At 44.6% G+C, this 23,156-nt stretch overlaps 2 protein-coding genes and 1 long non-coding RNA gene across 4 annotated transcripts; 1 reads left to right on the plus strand and 2 right to left on the minus strand.

Moving 5' to 3' along the window:
* Window positions 1-958: 958 nt before the first annotated feature.
* On the minus strand, window positions 959-5,743 carry SPRTN (SprT-like N-terminal domain). Of its 2 annotated transcripts, XM_085219753.1 has the most exons (5): window positions 5,331-5,743; window positions 5,039-5,138; window positions 4,405-4,533; window positions 3,098-3,365; window positions 959-2,837 (listed from the first exon to the last, which is right to left on the minus strand). In XM_085219753.1, the coding sequence occupies exons 1-5, from the start codon at window positions 5,603-5,605 to the stop codon at window positions 2,110-2,112; spliced, it is 1,500 nt and encodes a 499-aa protein (XP_085075879.1). In that variant the 5' UTR covers window positions 5,606-5,743; the 3' UTR covers window positions 959-2,109. The 2 variants fall into 2 exon arrangements, with proteins under 2 accessions (XP_085075879.1, XP_085075880.1); XM_085219754.1 differs by lacking the exon at window positions 3,098-3,365 and having other exon boundaries at window positions 2,652-2,837.
* A 63-nt stretch (window positions 5,744-5,806) lies between these two features.
* Window positions 5,807-11,707, plus strand: EXOC8 (exocyst complex component 8). The gene is made up of 2 exons (XM_085219752.1): window positions 5,807-7,446; window positions 8,041-11,707. The coding sequence occupies exons 1-2, from the start codon at window positions 5,920-5,922 to the stop codon at window positions 8,647-8,649; spliced, it is 2,136 nt and encodes a 711-aa protein (XP_085075878.1). The 5' UTR covers window positions 5,807-5,919; the 3' UTR covers window positions 8,650-11,707.
* An 8,449-nt stretch (window positions 11,708-20,156) lies between these two features.
* Window positions 20,157-22,058, minus strand: LOC146544942 (uncharacterized). The gene is made up of 3 exons (XR_014881758.1): window positions 21,937-22,058; window positions 21,748-21,821; window positions 20,157-20,565 (listed from the first exon to the last, which is right to left on the minus strand). It is a non-coding gene; the product is annotated as an uncharacterized LOC146544942 (long non-coding RNA).
* Between the last annotated feature and the right edge of the window lie 1,098 nt (window positions 22,059-23,156).

The following is a 23,156-nucleotide window of genomic DNA, read 5'->3' on the forward strand; positions in this document are numbered from 1 at the left end:
CCTTAAGTGTAAGGAGTGCCATCTAACGGCCTACTGGAGAATCCCAAAAGGCCCCTCGCCTGGTGGCGAAAGAGACTATAACAGTTCAGATGTAAGTCAGAACATGGGGAATTTAGAGTGAAAAATTAATGAGTGGTGGCTAGTGTGTGAAAAACAGCTGATGGAAAACGGCTGTCAGGCATGACTGTGTCAGGCAGCTACAAATGTACACTTGCAGAGGAATTCAGGTTAGAAGTGACCTCGCAGTGGCCACTCAATGCAGGTTGGCCAAACGGGACAGCAGATGTGCAGGCACCTCGCTGGGGGATGACTGCCTCCAGAAGACATGACGCACGCAGCTGCGGTAACAGTTCCTTAATATTCTGCAGCAAAGACATGCTGCATCACCCACAGTTACCACAAACTGCTCTAGTTATTTAGGGGAAATGTCTATCACTCTTTTTCTCAGAAACCTAGCCTTCAGTATGATGGTATCCTAGGGTGCATTACAAAGAGCATAACCAGCAGGTTGAGGGAGGTGATCCGCTCACTCTGCTCTGCCCTGCTGAGTCCACAGCTATCTGGAGCCCTTTGTCCAGTTCTGGGCTCCCCAGTGTACAAAACACAAGGGACTACTGGAGAATGTCCAGCAGAGCGGCACAAAGGTGATGCCTGGAGCATCTCCCTTATGAGGAAAGGCTGAGAGACCTGGGACTGATCAGCCTAGGGAAGAGAAAAATCAAAGATCCAAAGAAATGTAACATACATAAAACTGTATTAAACATACAATGGAGATGGCAGAGGTCAATACAACACGTATTTGGCAGTGTGTGTTTTTAGAGGAAAATGTAAGATGGAAAAGCGTTGATATAGAAAGGGTACTTTAAACTAGACTGCCATTGGAAACATAAACATGAGCACTGATGACTAATGTAAGACGGCCATGACTGCCATGTGAAAACCAGGCTTAATGAAAATGTAGTATTCAGAAACAGTTTATTTAGAACATATAAGAACAATCTGATCCACTTTAAACATCCTTAGTGTCAACATTTTAAAATACGCCAGTATTTTAAAAGAGCAAATGTGTCATTTACCAACTTCTATTCCACATCAGTTTATTTCCTAGTCTTAGAAAAGAACTATAAATAACTTAAAGGCAAAAATATGTGCATCTACAGCTAATACAGCCATTTAAAGTTGTTGTAGTAACGTCATATGAGAAAGCATATTTCTTCTTTTAGCAAAAATATTTAAAACCAGTTTTATACCTAAGTAATCAAGCCAAAAATAGTTTGATCGGTTAAATACTTTCAGTGGAGTAAGCTGAAGCTTTTAGGACATGACTAATAACAGTTGCTAGCAGCACTGCTACCAACACTGCTCGTAACTTTTACTTATCAACATAACGCAGGGTAGTTACTCACATACTTAATAACTGCATCATTAAAAATAGTGAACTCTCACTGAGTTTGTGCAAAACATCAAAGAAAAGTGGCTGGAAGGCCTAGCTGGGACCTCTGGCCAAAAGGCACATAATATTGAGAATCGTTAGCCTGTATTTGCTCACCCTTTTAACAGCACGGCTAACTTTCAAATCCTTCTGAAAACACAGCTTACTTTAATTCTTTTTAAATTGAGCCCTTAAGCTTAGAGCCCTCTCAATTTCCAAACATGCTTTGATTTCTTAGCGTCTTTACTGAATTTCTGGAGTTTCTCTTTTCCTCTCCCACAATCCCATGTTAAGCTTAAAATGGATTGTTTGCTATGTTTGTGGTGCCTATGCTTCTCCCACCTTCGATGAAAGCCCTTGAGATTCTCTTATTCATGTTCTCAAGGTTACAGGAGATAAGGACCACCTGAATGTGTAGATGGCTTAAACAAAATACTTGCTGTTCTAAAGATACCTGCTGTTAAACTCCAGTGCAATAAGGAGAGTAATTCTTTTCTTTTATGGGTAGTTAACTTTAAGAACAGCCAAAAATACATTAAAACCAACACATTATAGTCCAAGAAACAAAGACAGATTAGCAGCATTTAGAACATCAACTGTAAGAACTGCCTTAAGAGCATGCAGTTTTATTATTCTTTTTCCTTCAAGACAGCACTCCAGAAGGAAGATTCCTGTGATCAAACAAGACAAGAATCGAGGTGCTCATTTATTTTAGACTCCAAAACCTCAGTCTGGCATACAGGACAACTGACATTTTTTTCCTGCCCTTCAACAGTGCTGGATCTTGGAGAGCACACTGCAGATTCAGCTTTAGTTGTCAGAGGTGTATTTATACTTAAAGCCACATCAGTACTCTTTATGAAATAGTTTTCAAAGGAAATTCTGTCCTCCTTTCTTGGCCACTGCTGCGCTGTATTTTCCAAACTTTTCTTCTCAGATAGAGTCTGAGCTACTGCAGTCTGCTGAAAACAAACTTGTTTTGGTGACCCATGATAGCACGGTGGCAAAACCCTCTTGCCTTTTGCAGAACCTTGGTTTGAGTTTTCTTCCACAACACGAGCAACTTTAACAGGTGATCCGTTAACATTCTTGTATGCTTTTGTATTAGCAACAGAGAGTTTAGGGAACTCCCGCTTTGAAGCTAAGTTCATTTTCTCACTCGTATCACCAGTAAAGAGAGGAAAGAAGGTATTGTGACGGGGTGATTTTTCAAATTTTATCTCGTTTTTAGGAATTGGTATTGTGCTTCCTGCTGAACGATGCTGTGAATCAGATGTTTTAACATTGCTGCTGAATGTTAAGCTTTTTTCTGAGAGTCCACTGTCTGCTCCTCCAAGTCGATACCCATTCCCACTAAAAGGCTTTGGACCTATCTTATCTTTCTTATCACCCACACGCACCCGGCCTGCAAATAAGAAAATACAAAAACTAGCAACTTTTTTATATATAAACCATGGGCTTATATGAAAAAATCTGCACCTTGAAAACAATGCAGCAAAATAAAATTTGAGAACAATTAAGTTGAAAAGCCTAGAAATGAACAAGATAGGCCCCGTTCTTTTCTACGTAATAGTAATGTCTAATATAAATCTCACGTAATGATATTTGTTCAAGGGACTGCTTGGATAAGAACAGTTGGGAAAATGAAGAAGTAATTTTAAATACCTTTCTTACTTGACTTGGAATTCTGAAGTTTTTCTGTGTCAGTTTTCTCCTTGGGTTTCTTAGAGAAGTTCTCAGGTTCTTTCACTTTTGTGAACGTACCTCCACAATTCTCTTGATGCTCAGCCCACCAAAAGTCTCGAGCAGAGGGTGCTCTATTCATTGAACGTTTCACATACCCAAAATAAGGTCTTCTATACTGACAGGGGCCATTGCATCGCCACCAGTGCTGGCGGTACGAATCTACCTCATCATGAAAATTATGATAGATCTAGGTTTTAACAAAAAATATAACAAGCTCCAGTCACTGAGAAGAATTCTTATTTTAGTCATTGCTATTTCTACAAACTTCTCATACACACACATACATCATCACCACCACATTATTTCATAATACAGGTCAAATGTGGAGTCCTCCTGCATGCCAGTAAGGTATCAAAAAGGAAACATAGAGCATAGCTGCTAATGGAATAGACATAGTACAAAGTCCTTCTTCAAGTGCCTTCTTTGCAAAATAAACAGTTTATTCTCCTAAGGAATCTGGCACATGCTCTGTTTCAAACACCCTTCCAAGTTTACTGCACCACTTTGATAAAACTTTATTCTACTACTGTAGACTGTAGACTACTGTAGTAGTAGACTGACAAACATGTTCTCCCTGCTCCCCACATCCTGGTTTTACATTTTAATCCCAAAGATACCTTACTGTCATCATTTCTACGCTATCAGTTAAAATAGTTGAATCTGGGTGAAATTTGATAAACATTTAGATGCAATTAAAACACAGCTTTAAAAAAAGACATGACACACAGAAAGATATCCTGGCTGCCTTACATCAGCTGCAATAAAGCTATTTCAAATGTACGCAATACTAGCATTATATTCTCCCTCTGGCTATTATCTTAATTAATCTTACCACGTACACGAATCTTAAAACATCATGAACTCATCAGGCTCTACTGATCTCAACTAAAACAGGCTGCTATTCCCCAAATATTATTGTTAGTATAGAGTTATTCTGACCCTGAATTCACAAATTGTTGCGAACTTTAAACCAATGTTAAACGAAAATTTTTATAGAGGGTACACGTGACACATCTTCTTCAACTTATTCCCTCCAACACCCCTCACTCCTCCCAGCAAAATACCTACAGAATTGTCAGAGGTGACTGCAAATTTGTGTTGGTGCCAACTAGAGAGTGCTTGAAAAAAAAGCAAGTGCATTACTTGTACCACACTCGGAGTATTGAAAAACTATGGTAAAAAATTATATATGACTATATATATTACATTAAGTGGACTATGCTTACTGTGACGTTGGCTCCAGTCAAACGATTAATGCGACGCATGTGCTTGCAAAACTCTGGCCCATGAGAGTCACGATCTCTGTCATTGTTAGTAACAAACAGCAGGGCATGGATCATTTCGTGCAACAGTGTCTGAAACAATGAAAATCGTTAGTTATTAATGAAGGGCATTACACGTAATTTAAAAACTACGCTGGAAATATTTTAATCTTTTTCATTCATCCTGGCATTGATCTCATTTTCATACATTCGCATGTTGCGCTTGAGTCATAAAAACAATAGTTATTCTACCTGTGAGGTCATTAACTCTACTTCTATATAATACTGAGCGACATTCCACAATGGCTATTCTATGTGGTCATTAACTCTACTCCCGTGCAATACTGAGTGACACTACAAAAAGAAGAAACAATCCTGAAGCTTGTCAGACCTTTAAAGAGATCACCCCCTCCACAAACAGGGAGCTACGTGTAAGAAGGCTGAAATTACAGCATCTGTTCATTGAGCAAACCTGAGCATCCAGACTATTTCACAATCTCTGAGTCACCGTACATACGAACTTCACTATGCAACATCAGATGTGGGAGGCGAGGTGCCATCTATTTCATGTCTGGATATACCAGCAGCCTTCAGGTACCTCAACCAGATCCTTCCTCGGCCTTAACTTCAGGAGCGGCTCACTCAGGCGAATAGAACACATCCCACCGTTCCCTTCGTATTTACACACTCCGGCACAGCTGAAAGAGACCCGAGAACAAAACAATGACAGCGACACGCTTTTACGGTATGCGAAGCCAGCTGAGAACTGACAGCTCAATACCCTCTCGAGTGCCCGAGGAGCCCCACCAGCAGAGGAGGGGGCAGAAACCCCGCAGCGGGGCCTGTAGGCTCCCAGCCCCACCTCCCCCCCTCTCCCCCACCGGCCGTACAGAGTCATGCGCGGGCTCCAGGACACCTCCACAGCCGCCAGCCGCCCCCAGAAGAGCGTCTCGTTGAACTGCACGAAGAGGCCGTACACGTCGGGGCTGGGGTCCAGCAGCTCCCAGGCTTCATCCACCACCGACAGCGGGCTGAGGGACGCGGGATCCGGTGGGGCCTCTATACACGCCACCGCCGACGCCTCCCCGTCCGCCTCCCACAGCTCCTGGAGCTGCAGCGCCAGCGCGAAGTCATCATCCTCCTCCTCCTGCAGCTCCCGCTCCATGCCGACCGGCGTCGGCCCCCGAACTACTGTGACTACGCACTCTGCGCCACGCACTACAACGGCCACCTCTATTCAATTGCGCATACGCATGCGCACGCCTCACCGGGCGCTCTCGTACGAACTGCGCCTCCTCCGGCGCGTGCGTTGTGCGCCGCGCTCCTCCCCCATCGCCACTTCTCTTACGCTGCTCTACGGCGGAGCGGCTGCGCACGCGCACGGGAGGCGGCAAAGCCGTCTCGAGAGGCGTCCAGGGCGCCGTGCGCAAGCGCAGTCGAGGTTTCCCTAGCAGCGGCGGTGGGCGGCGGGTGGTGACCATGGCGCTGGCGCTCGGGGAGGGTGGCGGCGGGAGCCGGCTGCGGCGGCAGCTGGAGTCGGGGGGCTTTGCGGCGGCGGAGTACGTGAAGCAGCTGTCGCAGCAGTCGGACGGCGACCGGGATCTGCAGGAGCACCGGCAGCGCATCCAGGCGCTCCAAGAGGAGACGGCACAGAGCCTGAAGCGCAACGTCTACCAGAACTACCGGCAGTTCATCGAGACGGCGCGGGAGATCAGCTACCTGGAGAGCGAGATGTACCAGCTCAGCCACATCCTCACCGAGCAGAAGGGCATCATGGAGGCCGTCACACAGGCCTTGCTCCTGCAAGCCGACCGCGACGACCCCGCCCTGGGCGCCCGCCGCGCCGCCGCCGCCGACCCCTTCCTGCCGCTGTCGGCTAAGGAGGCTGCGGCCAGCGAGGAAGGCCGGCAGCGGACGCTCACCACTCTGCTGGAGAAGGTGGAGGGCTGCCGCGACCTGCTGCCCGAGAGTCCCGGCAAATACCTGGTGTACAACGGCGACCTGCTGGAGTACGACGCCGACCACATGGCGCAGATCCAGCGGGTGCACGCCTTCCTGATGAACGACTGCCTGCTGGTGGCCACTGCTCTGCCCAACCGCCGCGGCGCCTACCGCTACGACGCCCTGTACCCCCTGGAAGGGTTGGCCGTGATCAACGTCAAGGACAACCCGCCCATGAAGGACATGTTCAAGCTGCTCATGTTCCCCGAGAGCCGCATCTTCCAGGCCGAGAACGCCAAGATCAAGAAGGAGTGGCTGGAGGTGCTGGAGGAGACCAAGCGCAACCGGGCCCTCAGTGAGAAGCGACGCCTGGAGCAGGAGGCCCTGCCCCGGCCCGCCCCGACACCTCCTGAGTCCACCAACCCCTTCGAGGAGGAGGAGGAGGAGGAGGAGGAGGAGGAAGAGCCCTCCGCTGAGGAGGAGGCGGTCGACCTCTCACTTGAGTGGATCCAGGAGCTGCCCGAGGACCTGGACGTCTGCATCGCTCAGCGGGACTTTGAAGGGGCTGTGGACCTGCTCGATAAACTCAACGAGTACTTGGGAGACAAGCCTGCGAGCCAGCCCGTGAAGGAGCTGCGGGCCAAGGTGGATGAGCGGGTCCGGCAGCTTACGGACGTGCTGGTCTTTGAGCTGTCTCCGGACCGCTCGCTGCGAGGAGGGCCACGAGCCACGCGCCGAGCTGTGTCCCAGCTCATTCGCTTGGGCCAGTCCACCAAGGCGTGTGAGCTCTTCCTGAAGAACCGGGCAGCTGCGGTGCACACGGCCATCCGACAGCTGCGCATTGAAGGTGCCACGCTGCTCTACATCCACAAACTGTGCCACGTCTTTTTCACCAGCCTTCTAGAGACGGCCAGAGAGTTTGAGACGGACTTCGCTGGCAACAATGGCTGCTACTCTGCCTTCGTTGTGTGGGCCCGCTCTTCCATGAGGATGTTTGTAGATGCCTTTAGTAAGCAAGTGTTTGACAGTAAAGAGAGCTTGTCAACTGCAGCAGAGTGCGTGAAGGTAAGAGTGCCCAAGGAGGGAGGTGTTCCATGGTGGCCTGAACAAAGCTTGCAGATCTTCATTTCCTATCCTAGCGTAGTTGTTGACTGGGTGCAACTCTGGAAGAGTTTTTCCTTCATTAAACTGCTCATATTCATTTGGAGTTGGTTTATTTTTTAAAATTTAACAGACAAAACATTAAGATGAAAATACACAGTGAGAAAAACCCTGCCCTTACCAGAAGTGCAGAATATGTTCTTCCTTAATTTGCTTTAAACTGGAAATCCTAAAATTTGTATAATCTCACCTGAACAGTGAGTATTTTGAAGACTTTGCTTTCCAAATCTGTACTGGACTATGCTTCCTTAATTGTTTATGTAACCAATTTTCTCAAGTTATAGGGGGAGAAAAAGATTATAATATAGTTGACGGGGTTTTTGACAACAATGGCTTGTCCTTTGATTTTTCGTTTCTCAGTAATAAGGAGTTTCTCAAGGCAGAAGTAAGTGAACCATGACTAATGCATCCCTGTTTTCTGAGAATGCATGCCCCATTTATATTTTCTTTGTTTACCCAATTTATCAAATAACACTTTGTTTTTCCTTAATACTCAAGGTAGCTAAAGAGCACTGCAAGCAGCTCAGCGACATTGGACTGGATCTCACCTTCATCATCCATGCCCTTCTGGTAAAGGATATCAAAGGTGCTTTGCAGAGCTACAAGGATATCATCATCGAGGCCACCAAGCACCGCAACTCTGAGGAGATGTGGAGGAGGATGAACCTCATGACTCCGGAGGCTCTGGGGAAACTCAGGGAGGAGATGAAGAGCTGCGGCGTAGGCAGTTTTGACCAATACACTGGTGATGACTGCTGGGTCAACCTTAGCTATACTGTAGTAGCTTTCACTAAGCAGACTATGGCCTTCTTGGAGGAAGCATTAAAGCTTTACTTTCCAGAGCTGCATATGGTTCTTTTGGAGAGCCTTGTGGAAATCATCCTAGTGGCTGTCCAGCATGTTGATTACAGTTTAAGGTGCGAACAGGACCCTGAGAAGAAAGCATTCATTAGGCAGAATGCATCCTTCCTTTATGAAACTGTCCTTCCTGTTGTGGAAAAAAGATTTGAGGAGGGAGTTGGAAAGCCAGCCAAGCAGCTACAGGATCTGAGAAATGCTTCAAGATTGATGCGTATAAATCCAGAAAGCACCACCTCTGTGGTGTGAAGTGAACAAACAGTTCTTATGAACAGAGCGTGAAAGCAGTTAGTGAAAATGCTGTACATTGCATATATGAACTAAATGGTTTTTTTTTGAGCTCCTGAAAAATGAGGAAGTCTGGTTGCAAGATTGCACAGACTGAAGTTACAGTCAAGGGCTTCAAGAGTCCAACACTTCTTCTGAGGGGGTGCAGGAAAGTGAGAGATAGCTGTTGAAATCATGTGTCCTTGTACAGCATATCCTGTAAGAATGGTTAATGTAGCGTTTGTGACTTGGGAAGTACTACGATGTACAATTTTTGGCCGAATGTTTGTGAAAATCTTAAATATATGTACATTGTTCAGGGGGAAGAGATCACTTCTTGTCACATCATTGTGTGTGTGTTTTTTTAAGGCAGTGCTCTGGTAGAAGGGAAGTGCTGAAATGCTCTCAGGGTGTGGTATTTGGTGAGGCACGTCCACCATTAGATGTGACTCAGCAGTAGAGATAAACAGCATGGGTTTTCACATTTGATTTTGTTTGATAGCAGTGCAGACTCCTCAGTTTCTCTTACATATGTAATCTCTCAATTCATTTCTAGAACAGATCTAAATTAAAAATATTGAATTGATTTTTGTGTTTGAGTGTAGGGGCTGTTTCTCTTTAATAAGCTTGCCTCTCAAATTACAGCTCTGAAAGCAGAGCTCCTTATTGTCAGAAACACTTTTTCCTTTCAGAGAAGAAACAAGGATACCTTTCTTCCCTTCCCCTTCGTATTCCCCTTGTTTTCTCATGGACTTCACTGGAGTCAAATCCATCTAATGAACTGTGCACTCTTGCTAGAGGTTCTGTCTGAAGTGCATTATGGGGCATTACCTGCAGGTTAGAAACCAGAGCAAAGAGGCATAAATGCTCTCAAAATGTTCAAGTCAGGGAGAGGGTCGTAATGAAGATACTGTTTCATTTGGGAGAAACAGAATTCCAGTTTTGCCCTACAGAAGCAGCAGAGGATAAAGGCACTGGCCATACGGGTTTTTGTGAACACTATGATCTACAAAACGCATGGTCTAACTCCTGAAAATACTATCCTTGTTTTCTGTAATATAGCAATAACCAACCCAGAGGAACGACCCTTTTTACAGAACACACAAGGACTGCATTTGATTGAGAACTTGAATGTAGATGGTATTCATGCCGTGAAAATGGTTTTTGGTCTGGATTGGTGATTGCTTATCTTGCTCTGTATTTGTGAAATTGAAATAGGCTTATGCAAAGGCTGTCTTTAGAAGGCTATCAGCATTGCCTTCTAAGCTGCATAAACTTCTTCCCCTTCATTTTGCAGGCCTTCTTAATTGAGCTAAAATTGTTACAGCTGCATAATCTTATACTGGACACTTAATAAGATCTTAACAAGATCGTAAGTGGAATAATTGAGTATCCTATTCCTCTTGTGTTTTCAAATGAAAGCTTTTACGATTTAAATCATGGTAATGGTTGCCTCATGACTGCATGAAGAAACAGAATAAATCATTAGTATAATATCCTGTGTAACTGCTTATACTGCAGTTTTGTCATTTCTCCATGTTTTCACACTTCCAGCTCCACGCAGTTTCTGCTTTAGCGGCTAGTTTTCATTCTCTTGTTCGTAAAGTGCTTTTTGAGCTGTCAGATTTTGCCAAGCATCTGCTTACTTGCTATCCAAGTCCAAAATGACCAATTTGGTCATTTTGCTAGAAAATAACAACAACAAAGTACTAAATGTTCTTTTAAAAGGGTAACTCATTAGTCTGAGCTAAAATGGTTTGAAAACCACTGAAATAGTTGTAGTTGCCAAGCAGGCTTTTTTTTTTTCCACCAGTGAACTCTCTTAGATACCAGAGCCTAGTGAATTATATTGAAGTAATGTATTTTCTATCAACTGTTTAAAGTAAGCAAAGGTAGTAATCTGGCCTTGCTTAATTTTTTATTGAACTGTAAGTGAAAACTCACCATTATGATGGGTAGTTTGAAAGACAGGGAGAAAGGAGGGCGGTTTTCTCTGAAGGCAGGTATATTTCAGTGTTCCATGTGAAGCAGAAGAAAGTGTCTTTACTTCTGAGCAAAGAATAAATATCTGAGCTTTAAGTCACTTCCTTTTTTTGCTGTGCAAGAGGGGGATAGCTGTGGAATTGCAGCTCAAGATTGATTATTGTGATGCTTGAGGATTTTGTGTAAGAAGCTGAATTGTAGATGCCATTTTTTGGCTCTGGCCAATTATTAATTATCAGCTATTAAATTGAAGAGCCCTGTTCATGCTTCTGTTACAAGCTGGCACAGCACATCTTATTCTAACCAGAGGGTGAAATGTAAGATCTAATTCTGCCATGTACTTTGTTATGTCCTTATCACCATTCCTTTCATCAATCTAATAAAGGCACGCACATCCTCCTAATAGTCTATCAGCTGCCATCATGAAGCAGTAGGCTAACATGGATGTTGGCTTTAGTAGATAAGGGAATCTGGCCTCTTGTTTGGGTGCTCAAATGTTGTATTCATGTACCTGTTAGCAGTGCACACAAGTTTGAGTTCTATAAACTGTAAGGAGCATTGGTATTTTGAAACTTGTGAATCTGTTCTGAAGTCATAATGAAAGAAAAACATTGGCTTAAGGAAAATGGAGTGTAAATAGCATTAAACCCACTTTGTATATTAATTCAGTTAACAGATAAAGCCAATGTGTGCTGAAAGTCATTGTTTAATAAATACATTTCAGATTTGCATACATCAGTTTGAAATGGGGCTTTTCTTTTTCTGAGCTCTTCGCTTGTGGAGGTAGTGTGATTCAAATGAAAATTTGCAGTAACTATTAAATAATACAATAGCAGTTCTGTTGATTTGGGGAAGAGAGAACTGTAATTTTGCTAAGGCTTGGGTTTGTTTCTCTATGAGGGATTTGCATATAAAATCTGGTTTCCTTTAGCTGCTCTGACAAAATTGCGGTGTATACTTTTTTATTTGTTATTCAGATGAATTTATGTATTAGAATTTTATGCAAGAACTTTTCTGAACAGTGGGAACCATATATTAAAACTTTTGGGACATACAACACTAGTGATTTATTTCTGTTATTACATCATCAGAAAGAGGATATTAAGGGCCTGATTCAAAGATCAAGTCCATTAATAAATCTTCAGTGATATTGAAGGGCTTCAGGTCAGTCAACATTTGTGATGTGATTGTAAGAGGCAGCAAGGTGATAAAAGCCAGAGGATGTCAGTTACACTGTCCATTACATTCTATTTCTATAAAGTTGGCATATAGCTTAATGAGGTGCAATTTGAAGAGTCTTTCTCAAAGTAGTATCTGAGTAAAATCAAGAAGAGGATCAGCTGTAGTCTACTATGATTTGAGGTGGATGTATTAAGCCATATCAACACTAGCAGAGTGTAAAGTTGTGAGGCTTGCTACCTTCCAGAGATAACTTTTCCATTATTACACTCAGCTTGAATGTTGCAGTAAGCCCCATCTTTTCACTAGGTGGAGTTTTATCACTTGAAACAGCATGCCATGGGTAGGTATGAGCATTAAATCTGTGCTGCCTTGCAGCTTGTTTTTGGACATTTTTGTAGTACAATAGGAAATGAAGATGCTCAACCAAAAGATGTGGGTGTTAAGGCCAACATCTCACAGTTCTTTTTTTTCCTTGATTGGTAGTGCTGTTCCCCTGTGCTGATTTTTGTACCATAAGGCTCTTAATTCCTCATGATTTCCTGCTGTGTTTCTCCATCATCAGCAGACATCTTTCAGCGGATCTGATTCTCAGCTGTCTACTTTTTTAGAGGTATGTATCAACAAGTAACTTTCAATCTGCCTGAGAGACATTTTGCTTGACTGGTAGCCCCTGCAGGGGTGTGAAAACTTGCTTATCTCAGCTTCATCTATGTTATGGTTGTTAACTTGTTATGGCTAAGTGAAAGGTCTCATAAACAAGCCTGCATGGCCCCTTGTCATTGTATTTCAATATTGAAATGAAATTCCAAACAAGAGCTCAACCAATCTCACTTCCATAATGCAGATTTGTACTCTAGCACAGTCATGCAGTAGATCCTTACTACCCATCTTCATAACCCAAGCACTCCTTACATTCCTTTTGCTGTACAAGTCAGGTTTTAATAGGCCTTTTACTTAAGGCTCCCAGCATGTTCTCTGTGAAGAAATTAAACTCCAGAATGTGGCCTGTCAGAGTTTTGTGAGCACAGCCTGTAGACACATCCTTTTCCCCCGAAGTTTAAGTGTAATGTTGCATGTCCAGTGCCTACAATTCTGAAAGCCAGCATAAAGACAAACACCACAAACTGTGAAAAGAATGTTTCCCAATCACATGTAGTATTCTGCTTTTATGAAAATAAATTTAAGTCCTTTATAACACAAAGGATGCTAACTAGCGTAAGAGATGAGAATTTTCTTGAGCCACTACAATAGCAGCAATTTCTTCCTGAGTATTTAGGAAACTTTGCTAATGAAACTTAAATGATTACAGCATATCCCATGATACCATCCTTGACTTCAGGGCTAGAGGTTGAGCAAGATTCTCTGCTGCAGATGTCCTCAGTTTGACACAGCAGATAGCAAATGATACCAGGAGGCCAGGACTGTACTGGCCACTGAACAGCATTTATCTTCCCAGAGGTTTATGTGACAAGCCAGGACAGCTTTATGGCAATTTTGGATCACAGTTCTGTGACTCTGTGTTATCCTCAGTCCCTCCCTATGCTCTTGCTGGATCATGGTTACATTCCTTCCCATGTGCTGAACATCCCGCTTCACAACCAAGCAGAAAATTATATTGGGAGGACTAAGTGAATCTGCTCCGTTAACTACTTGAAGAGAGCTGTGATGGCACATGGTTACCAGTGGGTGTCTCACAAGCACTCTGCATCTGTAACAGGCATCTGATGATTAATGCAAACGGATACGATTGTGTTCTGTTTGCTCTAACAGATCAGGACAAGAGCTAACAACATATAGGAAGAGAGAGATACAAATCCTTTCACGTAATAGCAGGATCTGGTTTCTTAAATATGGGCTTAGATTACCCAAAAGACAATATGACCCTGCAGCTGTAGGAAATATCATTTTGATGTGCTAAATGATTCAGGTGATTGCTGAAAGCACTGCACAGGGAGGTGGACTAGGGGGAGAGGTCAAATTTACTTCACGGCTATTGGGGAAGTCCTTATAAATGCTTTAATTAAGGATGATTTCTAGTCATTAAAAAATAAGTCATGCAGCTGTTCCCTAGACAAGTTAAAATCCAAGTTCTCGTGGAGGTGAGTTAGCCAAATCCTTTTCAATATGAGGCATGCAGATGTAAACACCTGCAGGCTTGGGCAAAATTGAGATCTGAACTTCAGATGGCACTTGGTCTGACTGTGAGGTGAGGGAAAACCCCACCTCAGATGCTTCCAAGCTTTGATTGTCTGGACTCTGAGTAATTCCTACTGTTTATAAAATCGCAGTTCTCACACAACTGCCTGTGCCAGTCAGATTTGTTAAGACCAAGTCTGTTTAATTACAGCTTCAAAGTCCTGCTGCACTCTGGAGACTCCTGTTAAAGTTCATTTTCAGCTCTCCAGGTTCTGTTTTCACAAGAGGAAGGGGCCCAGGTCCCTGCCCCAGCTCCTGTGAGATGGGGCTGTCAGAAGGCACTTGAAGGTCTGCAGAGGACCCTTCCTTCCTCAGGATTCAGGGAATTTTCCTCCCAAAATCTGAGTCTCTGATAAGCTCTGGTTCTGCGTTCTGCTCACCTTTTTTGCCTTTTTTTTCTCCTCACTAACAATTGTATGATTGTTTGTTTTCCTTCCCTATGATGTAACTTCTCCTGTAGAGGTGCTGGATTGGTTTTGTAGAGGAGGGTGGTCAAATTGCATGTTAAATTGCTATCTGTGCGTCAGCCTTCCATAATTCAGGCCATACAACACTCCACTGTTCTCACTAATACAGTGTATGTGGGGAGAGGGCTGGGGGCTCACAAAGAAGGCCTGTCACCTTTGTTCCTCAAACTTCCATCCAGCAAGGTGCTTAAGTGCATGCTTAAGAGCTTAACATTTCACTCTGAGCTTGACAGGCCCACTCCTATACTCGGAGTTAATTAGATATTAAAATGTTTTTCTTGCTTGAAAGATATCATATTTCTCCTGAATATCACAAAGACAGCTAGCAAAGAAGTGATGGTGGGACAAATCTGGGGCAACAGCAGAATGTAGGCAAACAAAGTGTGTATTCCTGTGACACTCTAACTCAAGCGTGAAAAACTGTGGTGCCAAACAAAGCTCTTCTCCAGCGGGATCCATAAATCACCAGCACTGCAGCTTCCCAGAAGGCAACATGGAATGGAATTTTGTGCACTAAAATACCCTTATTTTGCCCTTTGGTTTTCCCCTGATGGTTTCTCTGCATGGCAGCCAGCCTGGAGGCCCAGCAGCTCCCACAGCAGCAGGTCTCAGGCCACCTGAGGATGGGCCCCATCTTGTTGGTGCGGCCCCATCAGGGTGCAGCAGTCAGCAGGCGTCCCCACAGCCTGGCCCCTTCACCTAGGACAGCCCCTCTCCCGCTGCATCTGTAATCACTGGTCATTTCTTGATTTGCCCTGATGTTTATTACCATTTAAATAGCCTCCTAGCCTGAAGCATCCAGAGGAGTTTTGTGTCTTCTGCTTCACAGCCTGGGAAATCAATTCCCCTAGGATCTTGTCCCCACAGAAGAATGGTGCTACTTTAACCAAACTGGCTTAGAGATTTAGTTAAACTCACACAAGAGCTTCTGTTGCCCTTAGTTTTGACTTTCTGAAGATCGGCTTAGGGCATAATATGCCCAGACAGGAAAGTGTTTATTCGTAAACCAAAATTATAGCACCAATCGCTGCAGTCTGCTGCAAGGTCTTCTGACGACTGTGGGCAAGCTCCAGATTTACCTTGGTGTCTGTTTTTAGGCCTTGAAGATGTAAGGTCCAGACTGCAAATGCCTTTAATCAGGAAGCAATTAATTGCACAATTTTCCTCTTTGCAGCCAGCATAGATCTCATCCAGGTAATGCTCCCTGGGAGGCAGCGGCTCATGCCTGTGTGCTACTTTTATTACTGTGTGTCTCTGCTAATTAGTTCCTGTTGGATGGGAGGCTGGATTGCTACAGGGGCTTCAGATAAAAGGTACAACTGGTTAAGACAATCTAAAGATAGCGTTAAGAAGAAAAACAAATGTGTTGTTTTCCTAGCTCTTTTTAAAAAGTTATTTCTGAAGAAAGTTCCCATGTGCGTCTTGTGCTTTTGCTAGAAATCAGGACCAGATCTGTGAAGGTTGTGTCTGTGTGTCAATGCTGAGCATGCTGGAATGTTTTTTTTTTTCTTTTCCAGAGCATCTTGGTTCTTGTCCAGGACCTATCCAAAGTAGGAAACAGCTTGTTTGTTTTTTTTGCAAAGGATCATCCATGCAAGGTGATTTCGATCCTGGCTCTCCCTCAAAAATGATGCTCAGCTTAAATATGAAGGGGGGTGGGTGGGTGTGCAGAAGGGCAGGGATGCCTAGGGGAGGTGGAGCTGTGTTGACAGTCCCTTGGGCAGCGCAAATGCCATGTGTCACCAAACGTGACAGTAAGGCTTTAGCTGCCCCTCTGCCCTGTACTGTTATCAGCACCACTTCCAGCCCTGCTAGCACTGCCTCTGACCTTACTGTTTCATTTGCAAGCCCCACATCCTTCCTGTCCCACATGCTGGCTATAAACAGCAAACTCACTTTTTATGCTATTACTGTAATTTACTAGCAGAAACCTTCATCTCTGCACACCGAAAACATAGCTCTTCATGCCTGTTATAATTGTTCTTCCGAAGTTATAAATAACACATTGGCCTGGTTTATGTGTTCATGCAAGTCAAGCTATAAACTGGCAGATGAAGGAAATTAACTGTCTCCAGAATTCACATTCCTGTCACTTATTCAATTATTTGATCAACATAATTGCTCAGAGCAAGAGCTAATTGGAAAATTACATGTATTTACTCTCTCTGTAGAGGAGGAAAGGCTTACCAGGTATTTTACTGCAGGCAGTTTCATTACTTCCCATATTCTGTTAGAAATGAGGTTTTTAACAGAGCCAGGACAAAACATACATAGCTAGTTTGCTAGCCAGATGCTTTCTCACCCTCAAAATAGATCCAGTATTTTGTGGTGCAAAGGTTTAAACACGTCTGTACCACAAGTACTTTGGCACACGGGTGCAGGAGCTGTAAGCCAAGCTTGCCTCCAGGAGCATGCAGCAGTAAACATGTCCCTGCTTCTGTATTTCTGTATTCACACTGGTGCTGCAGCCATGGTTCTTTCTATGACTGGTTCCCATCTCTGGGAGCAAATACAGAGATCATTGATCAGATGGAGTCAGCCAAGTGAGAGAAAGGCATACAGTGATTTGTTGTTTTTGTTTCTGTAGAAGACTAATTCCCCACCTTGCCAGTTCAAATCCTGCATCAATGCCCCAGTTCAAGACTGGTATCTTTGGAATGATTTCTGTAATTCCTCACCACACATGTGCACACACTTCATAATTAAATGAAATGCAATTTCAGTGCTGGATAGAGCAGAGGGGTGGGAATGGAAAGGACCAGGAAGCAGGAGACTCAAACCCTAAAGCAGTCCCTATTTCCATTATTAGCTCTAGCATTGTTTGGGGTTGGAACATTTGATTTGTTTAAGCAACAAGACAGGCAAACACTTTTCCAGGCTGTACAGAGGGGGAGGAAGCCTATCTATCAATGCCAACAGTTTGCAACCTATTGTCTGCAGGCCCTGGGGGGACCTCTGGGTTATCTGTAGGGGAAAGGCAGTTAAGAAAATCAACCCTGTTGTCAGTTGCCTTGAATTCATGACAGATGGTTTACACTTCTGCTGGAAAATATCAGGCTCTGCAAATTAAAAAAATGGATAAAAATTAAAGATCCATAGAACAACACATTTCTTTTTCTGCAATGTGATATCTGAACAGTCTGCCTGTAGACTGCAGGGGCGACTTCCACACTTCTGCCCTGGGATGATTTCACCTTTGCCTTGGCATGATTTCCTCCTGCTCTTTGTGAGCAGGTTTTTTTTTTTTTCTTTCCCCGAGCTTTGGCTGCCTAAAAAGCCCCAGGAAGTGGTTGACAGAGATGTGAAGCCTGGTTCTCGCCAGCTGTGCTGCTACCACTGCAGAAGTGGCACAGAACTTGTGCATGGAAAACATGCTGTACCACATGTACCAATCCTAGGGGTTGGTCTTGTGTATATTTGATGAGAACTGGGTAATCACGTGAGTAAGTTTTTAGTTCATCCTAGGGGAGATTAAGAAATTAGTAAAGCACAGCCTGTTTGTAACTACACTGGGACATTTCTGATAATAGTGAAAGTGTACTATTTCTTTTTTTTCATTTTTCATTTTTCTTTCTTTCTTTTTTTAAATAGAAAACAAAAATAGGTAATAAAGGAATAAGAAAGTAGCCCCAACACAGGTGGCTGGTGACAGTGCAGAGCTGTGCGGGTGTCCCAGGAGTCCCTGGGGAAGGAAAGCTGGAGCCAACCGAGCTGCCTGTAGGCACAGGTTCGCTGTGCTGCCTTATTCAGGATGATCTGCAGTTGGGAAAAGGGGTGCAGAGGGCTCCAGGCGCCATTCCTACTCGCAGCACTGATTCTCACGCAGCCGCAGGGAGCTGGAAACGAGGACGGTTTTGTCAGCCGTGAGTGACTCAAGCTAGTGGACAAATAGCCCCTGAATGTGCTACTCTGACCTCTAAGCTGTGACTAATGGGATAAATCAGTAACCCGACGGCACCGCGGGACAGCTTGCACGGAAAATGCGCGCTCCTTTGTCGCCAAGTGTTAGCACAAACAAAGGGGAAAACAAAAACCAAAAAAAACCACAAGGATGCGTCAGCATCTTGCAAAATCGGGCCAAAGCAGGGAGCCGGCTGGTGGGAAGCGGCTATCGCGGGGCAGAAGGGGGGCGGCTCCGCAGCGGCGGGTGCCGACCCGAGGCGCAGCGGGCGGCATCGGGGCAGCTCCCAGAGGAATCCCGGCCCCGCAGCCACCGGCACCGCGGCCGTACCGACAGCAGGGGGCGGCCGCCGCTGCCGTAACCCGTCAGCCGCCTCGCCATCTCTCCAGCCTCGCATCCCTGCTTCCCCGTATCCTTCATCCTCGCATCCCGAAATCCCCACACCCCCTCATCCTGCAGCACGCATCTCCCACCTGTGCTTTGCGGCCCACATCCTGCATCCTGGCATCCTGAGATACTCTCACTCCCGCATCCTGTGTTCAGCCTCGCACCAGCCCTGCAGCCCAGCAGAGCTGCTCAGCAGCCCAGCAGCCCCACTCAGCACCTCGCAATCCAAGCTTCTCCACATCTTGGCCCAAGGCATGAAGTGAGTGCTGCTGGCAGTGCTGCTGCTTGGAGATCTGGGTTTATTATTATTAACCACTTTATTGTGATTATTGCCTTCAGGAGCAATGATAACTGCGATCACAGAGGTGGCTGTCCCTATAGTCAGGCTTGTTGCCTGAGGCCCTCTTATCAACTCTGCTGGCAGAAATGGGAGCTCGCTGGGATCTGGAAAACTCTTTCCAATGTGAGTTTGGTGTAGTCTGAGGAGACAGCCTTAAAAAAGTGCACAATGCAGAAGAAGTTACTGGTTTATTGCTGGTCCCACCGTGATGCAGGACACAGCATGGTTAAAAGCAGCAGTAGCAGCAGCAGTGGCAGCCTCTGCATCTCCTTGTGCCCAGTGCTAAAACCCAGGACTTCACTGGGAGCTTTGTCCCCGTCAGGAACATTGCCTCCCTATGCGTGGTAATAGATACTTTTCTGCAAGATTTTAGCAGTAGAAATGAATGCTGGAAACCTTGTGCTTTTGTTACACCAGAACATTCTTCCTGCAGACTGTGAATTGACTTGATTGCATTTCTGCAACTGGAAAATTCAATAAATGTACATAGAAAAAAAAAAAATGACTGTTCCTCCAGTTCTCAGCCTGCTCCTATCCATTTTCTTGTCCTGCTGGGCCCCATGCTGGGCAGCTCCTCACAGGAGGCCCATGGCATGCTGGTCTGAACAAGCCACAGCAGAGCCCTGCTGTGCACTGAAGCCATGGCACCGGGTGCTGATGCACTGGGAATGTTTTCCTGGTGTTTCCATGGCCTGCCTTAGCTGGAGCTTCACCCTGTTTTCTGCTTGGGCACAAGTATCTACTTGCTGTTTTCTGCAAATACCCCTAAGGAAGAAATACCCCTAAGGTCACAAAAAGGAACTGAAAACTCAAACCGTGGAAAATGTTTGCAGGCAAACAACAAAAAAAGCAGTGGGAGTCAACTGAAACATTGCATTTCAATACTTACACGCTGTTTTTTTGTTCACTTGAAAGTAAAATTATTTAAATAGCAGGCATCATTTGAATAAAGAAAACACCATTATAAATGCCAATAACACATTAGACGTTCCTAATTTTTTCTTCATTACTTTTATTTGAGAAATTTATTGGGCATGTTTTCCCTTGTGGTTCTCACCAGAAAGTCAACAGTTTGAAGGAATCAGCATTCCTCAATTAGAAAATATTTTGCTGAAAACTCTTCTCCAGAAAAAGCTGGCAGCACTTAGCATTGTAAGTCTGGCAGGAAGCTTAGTTCCACACCGTGTTCTACTTCCACTGGGGTGACAGGGGTGTTTCCAAATTAAGTTCAAATATGCAGCAGTGGCGGTACTAAATACGCATTTCCCAATGCCCGTGCCTATCAGTGCAGGGGAGTTCAAACAGATACTTATAAATATGAGTTTAACCCATTCTCGTACCAAAGAGAACAATCAAAGCCCAATGATACCTGAAGAGAAATTGGGGCCAGTACAGTGCGAGCTCTTCAGTGAGACAGAGTCAGCTTCTTGGGCCTTACAAACCTTAAGATGGGAGAGGAGGGTTGTCTCGTGGCTGACCATGGGGACTGTGAGTCAGAAGACTTACGTAAAACAAAAAATTGCTCCTTTCATTTACTAGCAGATACCTCTAAACAGCCTAAACGAGTTGCCACTAGAACATTTCAGTTGTAGGCATTTTAAAACTGGAGGGAGAAAAAAAAAAGAAGTCCAATTGGCATTTGATCGTTTCTGCAGCAACACCACATTCATCCATAACCAGCTGCGCTGCTATGAAGGGGACAAGCACCAAAGTAAATACCAGCACAATCTTGATTTGGGTTTCAGGCCAACCAAACTCCTGCTGTTTCACTGGGAATGTTGATTAAAGACTTCCAGCTGTGACCCACAACAACCCAGCCAGGTTACTCCTTCCTCTTTGGGAAGCTTGAGTGAAATTGGAAAGTGGGATGCAGCCCCAACAAGTTTATCAGCTCTGAGCAGCCTGTTTGTAGGCAGATAACCTGCAAGTACCTCCCTGCTTCACCTCAGATTCTTATGGGGGAATCAATAGGTCACCCATGTGCTAGTGGGAGATATTAAAGTCGTTTGGCAACAAATGAAAAAACAACTTGCTTTGGAACAATCCTTTAGAAATCAGTCATTCATTACATGCAGTTAATGATCAGTTTGTGAGTTAACAGCCAAACGTGAAGTTAAGGATGATTAAAGCTTAAAACAAATTAACTGCTTGGTGACTGAGGCCAAAACAATGTTCTATTAATTTGTGGTGGTTAGTTTTCTGGGTAGGCTCCCATGGAGACTGATGAGTGATATTTTAATTTCTCAAGGCAATAGCACCATAGCAACAAATCTGCAAGAAGCCTGTCGGTTTGGTGCATAGAATCTATTCTGCTTAACGGGGCTCTGATCCTGAAGTGTATTTAGCACAGCCATTTTCTTATGGATGTGGTGAGAGAAATAGGTGCCTTGCTTAAGTAAGACAACTTATTGTCATCTGGCTTTTGAAGAACACGCTATATAGAAGCACAGACCTTTTAATGGGGAGCTCCAGTCAGGGGAGATGGGCCTTGAGTGTGAGGATGTTTACCCTTGGGTTAACAGTGAAGTAAACCACATGTAGGTTTGCAGAATTCAGTCCCTATTTTATATATATTAAAAAAGAAGAAGAAGAAAATAAAACATGCCACATTTTTACTTATTCACCTTCGAATTCCAGTTTCCCCAGGTGGGTTCCCAAGAAGACATCATATCCTGCGCTTTAGGGACACACTGGTGATCTGCATGGTGAGAAGAGGAGGCCAGGGAAGTGCACAGAGAAAGAAATATTGAGCAGGTACACCTACTTCCATGCAAACAAATGCTATAGTTAGAGAGAAAGAGTACTGGGCTTACCTAGCTTTTTGACTGTCACCAGTGGAAATCACCGAAGTGCCATTGACCTTGGCAGTCCTTCAATTGTTTTCCAAAAGTGTGGTTGGAAGAGAAACTGTCAAGAACCACCAGCACATCCCTGCTCCCTAGAAACACATGCAGTTGTACCCAGCCATTCCTGACAGCCCCACGCGTCTCAATCCGGCGGAGACGCCATGATCCCAAGAGGCAATTGCAATATGCAGCTGTCCTTACCATTAGGAAGTTTTTTCTGACAGCTGTATTGAGCTTCCCTTGCTGCAATTTAATCTCATTATTTCTTGCCTTATTTACCTCCTCGTGCTGTGGAGAATGGATTATCCCCCTTCTCTTTGGCATGGCAAAGCCAAATTGCGTGCAGCCCCCCCACCGCTCACAGCCCAGTGAGGGGCAGCCACTCGTCCTTCTCCTTGCTGCCTTATGGTCACTAGTGTCCTGTTTGCCCCAAGCAGGCCACAGCGGTACTCCCCCACACTTGTCCTCTTCTGCTGTGTATTTTTTATTCAGTACTGTCTTGCCATCTTTAACCCCTTGCTGGAGTTGTCTCTGGCTTTGAATCCTTCTCAAACTCTCATCCCTATCTCTTTGATGCATCTCATAGGATCAGCCTAAGGACCTTTACCTTTCCTTTGCACCCATGTTACTGTTTTGCTTTGCTCCAGGCTCCTGGAAGTGCAGACTCCACAAAGGCAGCTCCCAAAATACAGGCCTGCATCGTCCACTTATGGGTATGTGGCCAGCTCTACATTAATCGAGAAGAAAGATAACTGAGAGCGCAAAAGGAAAAAGAGCTCTGTGTACAGTCAGTGCATAGAGCCAAACTGATATTTAATCCTGCATGTTTTTTGTTTTTTTTTTTCTTAATGGTTGCTCTGGACATTTTTGTTTTATCAGATGGGGAATGACACTTAAGACCTAGCTTATTTATGCCTCTTGTCAATGGCTCTTTGTTCTCTTTTCTTTTTCGTTTCCTTATTTTTTCTCCCCAAACCTATAACCATCTCTTTGTTCCCCCTGGCAGACTGGTCTCTGGGATTGGCTGTTCTTACACCATTGCTCACAGCGGCAAGACCCATTGGGTCTCCATGCAGCCCAGGCCCTGCTCTGCAAATGCAGCCCGAAAGCAGCAGGTGGATACTAAGGGTAGGCTGGGCAATGTTTCGGGAGGCTCAGGACAGTTCCCTGTGGTTTGGGTGCAACTC

Source organism: Meleagris gallopavo, chromosome 2 (assembly GCF_905368555.1).
Source record: "Meleagris gallopavo chromosome 2, MGAL_WU_HG_1.1, whole genome shotgun sequence".
Lineage (NCBI taxonomy): Eukaryota > Metazoa > Chordata > Aves > Galliformes > Phasianidae > Meleagris > Meleagris gallopavo.

Coding starts and splice junctions, on each gene's coding strand:
- EXOC8 (XM_085219752.1), top strand. CDS start 5,920: ATGGCGCTGGCGCTCGGGGAGGGTGGCGGCGGGAGCCGGCTGCGGCGG. Junction 7,447..8,040: donor CTGCAGCAGAGTGCGTGAAG/GTAAGAGTGCCC, acceptor TTAATACTCAAG/GTAGCTAAAGAGCACTGCAA.
- SPRTN (XM_085219753.1), bottom strand. CDS start 5,605: ATGGAGCGGGAGCTGCAGGAGGAGGAGGATGATGACTTCGCGCTGGCG. Junction 3,366..4,404: donor TGACTGGAGCCAACGTCACA/GTAAGCATAGTC, acceptor GTTAAAACCTAG/ATCTATCATAATTTTCATGA. Junction 2,838..3,097: donor TTCCAAGTCAAGTAAGAAAG/GTATTTAAAATT, acceptor TCTTATTTGCAG/GCCGGGTGCGTGTGGGTGAT.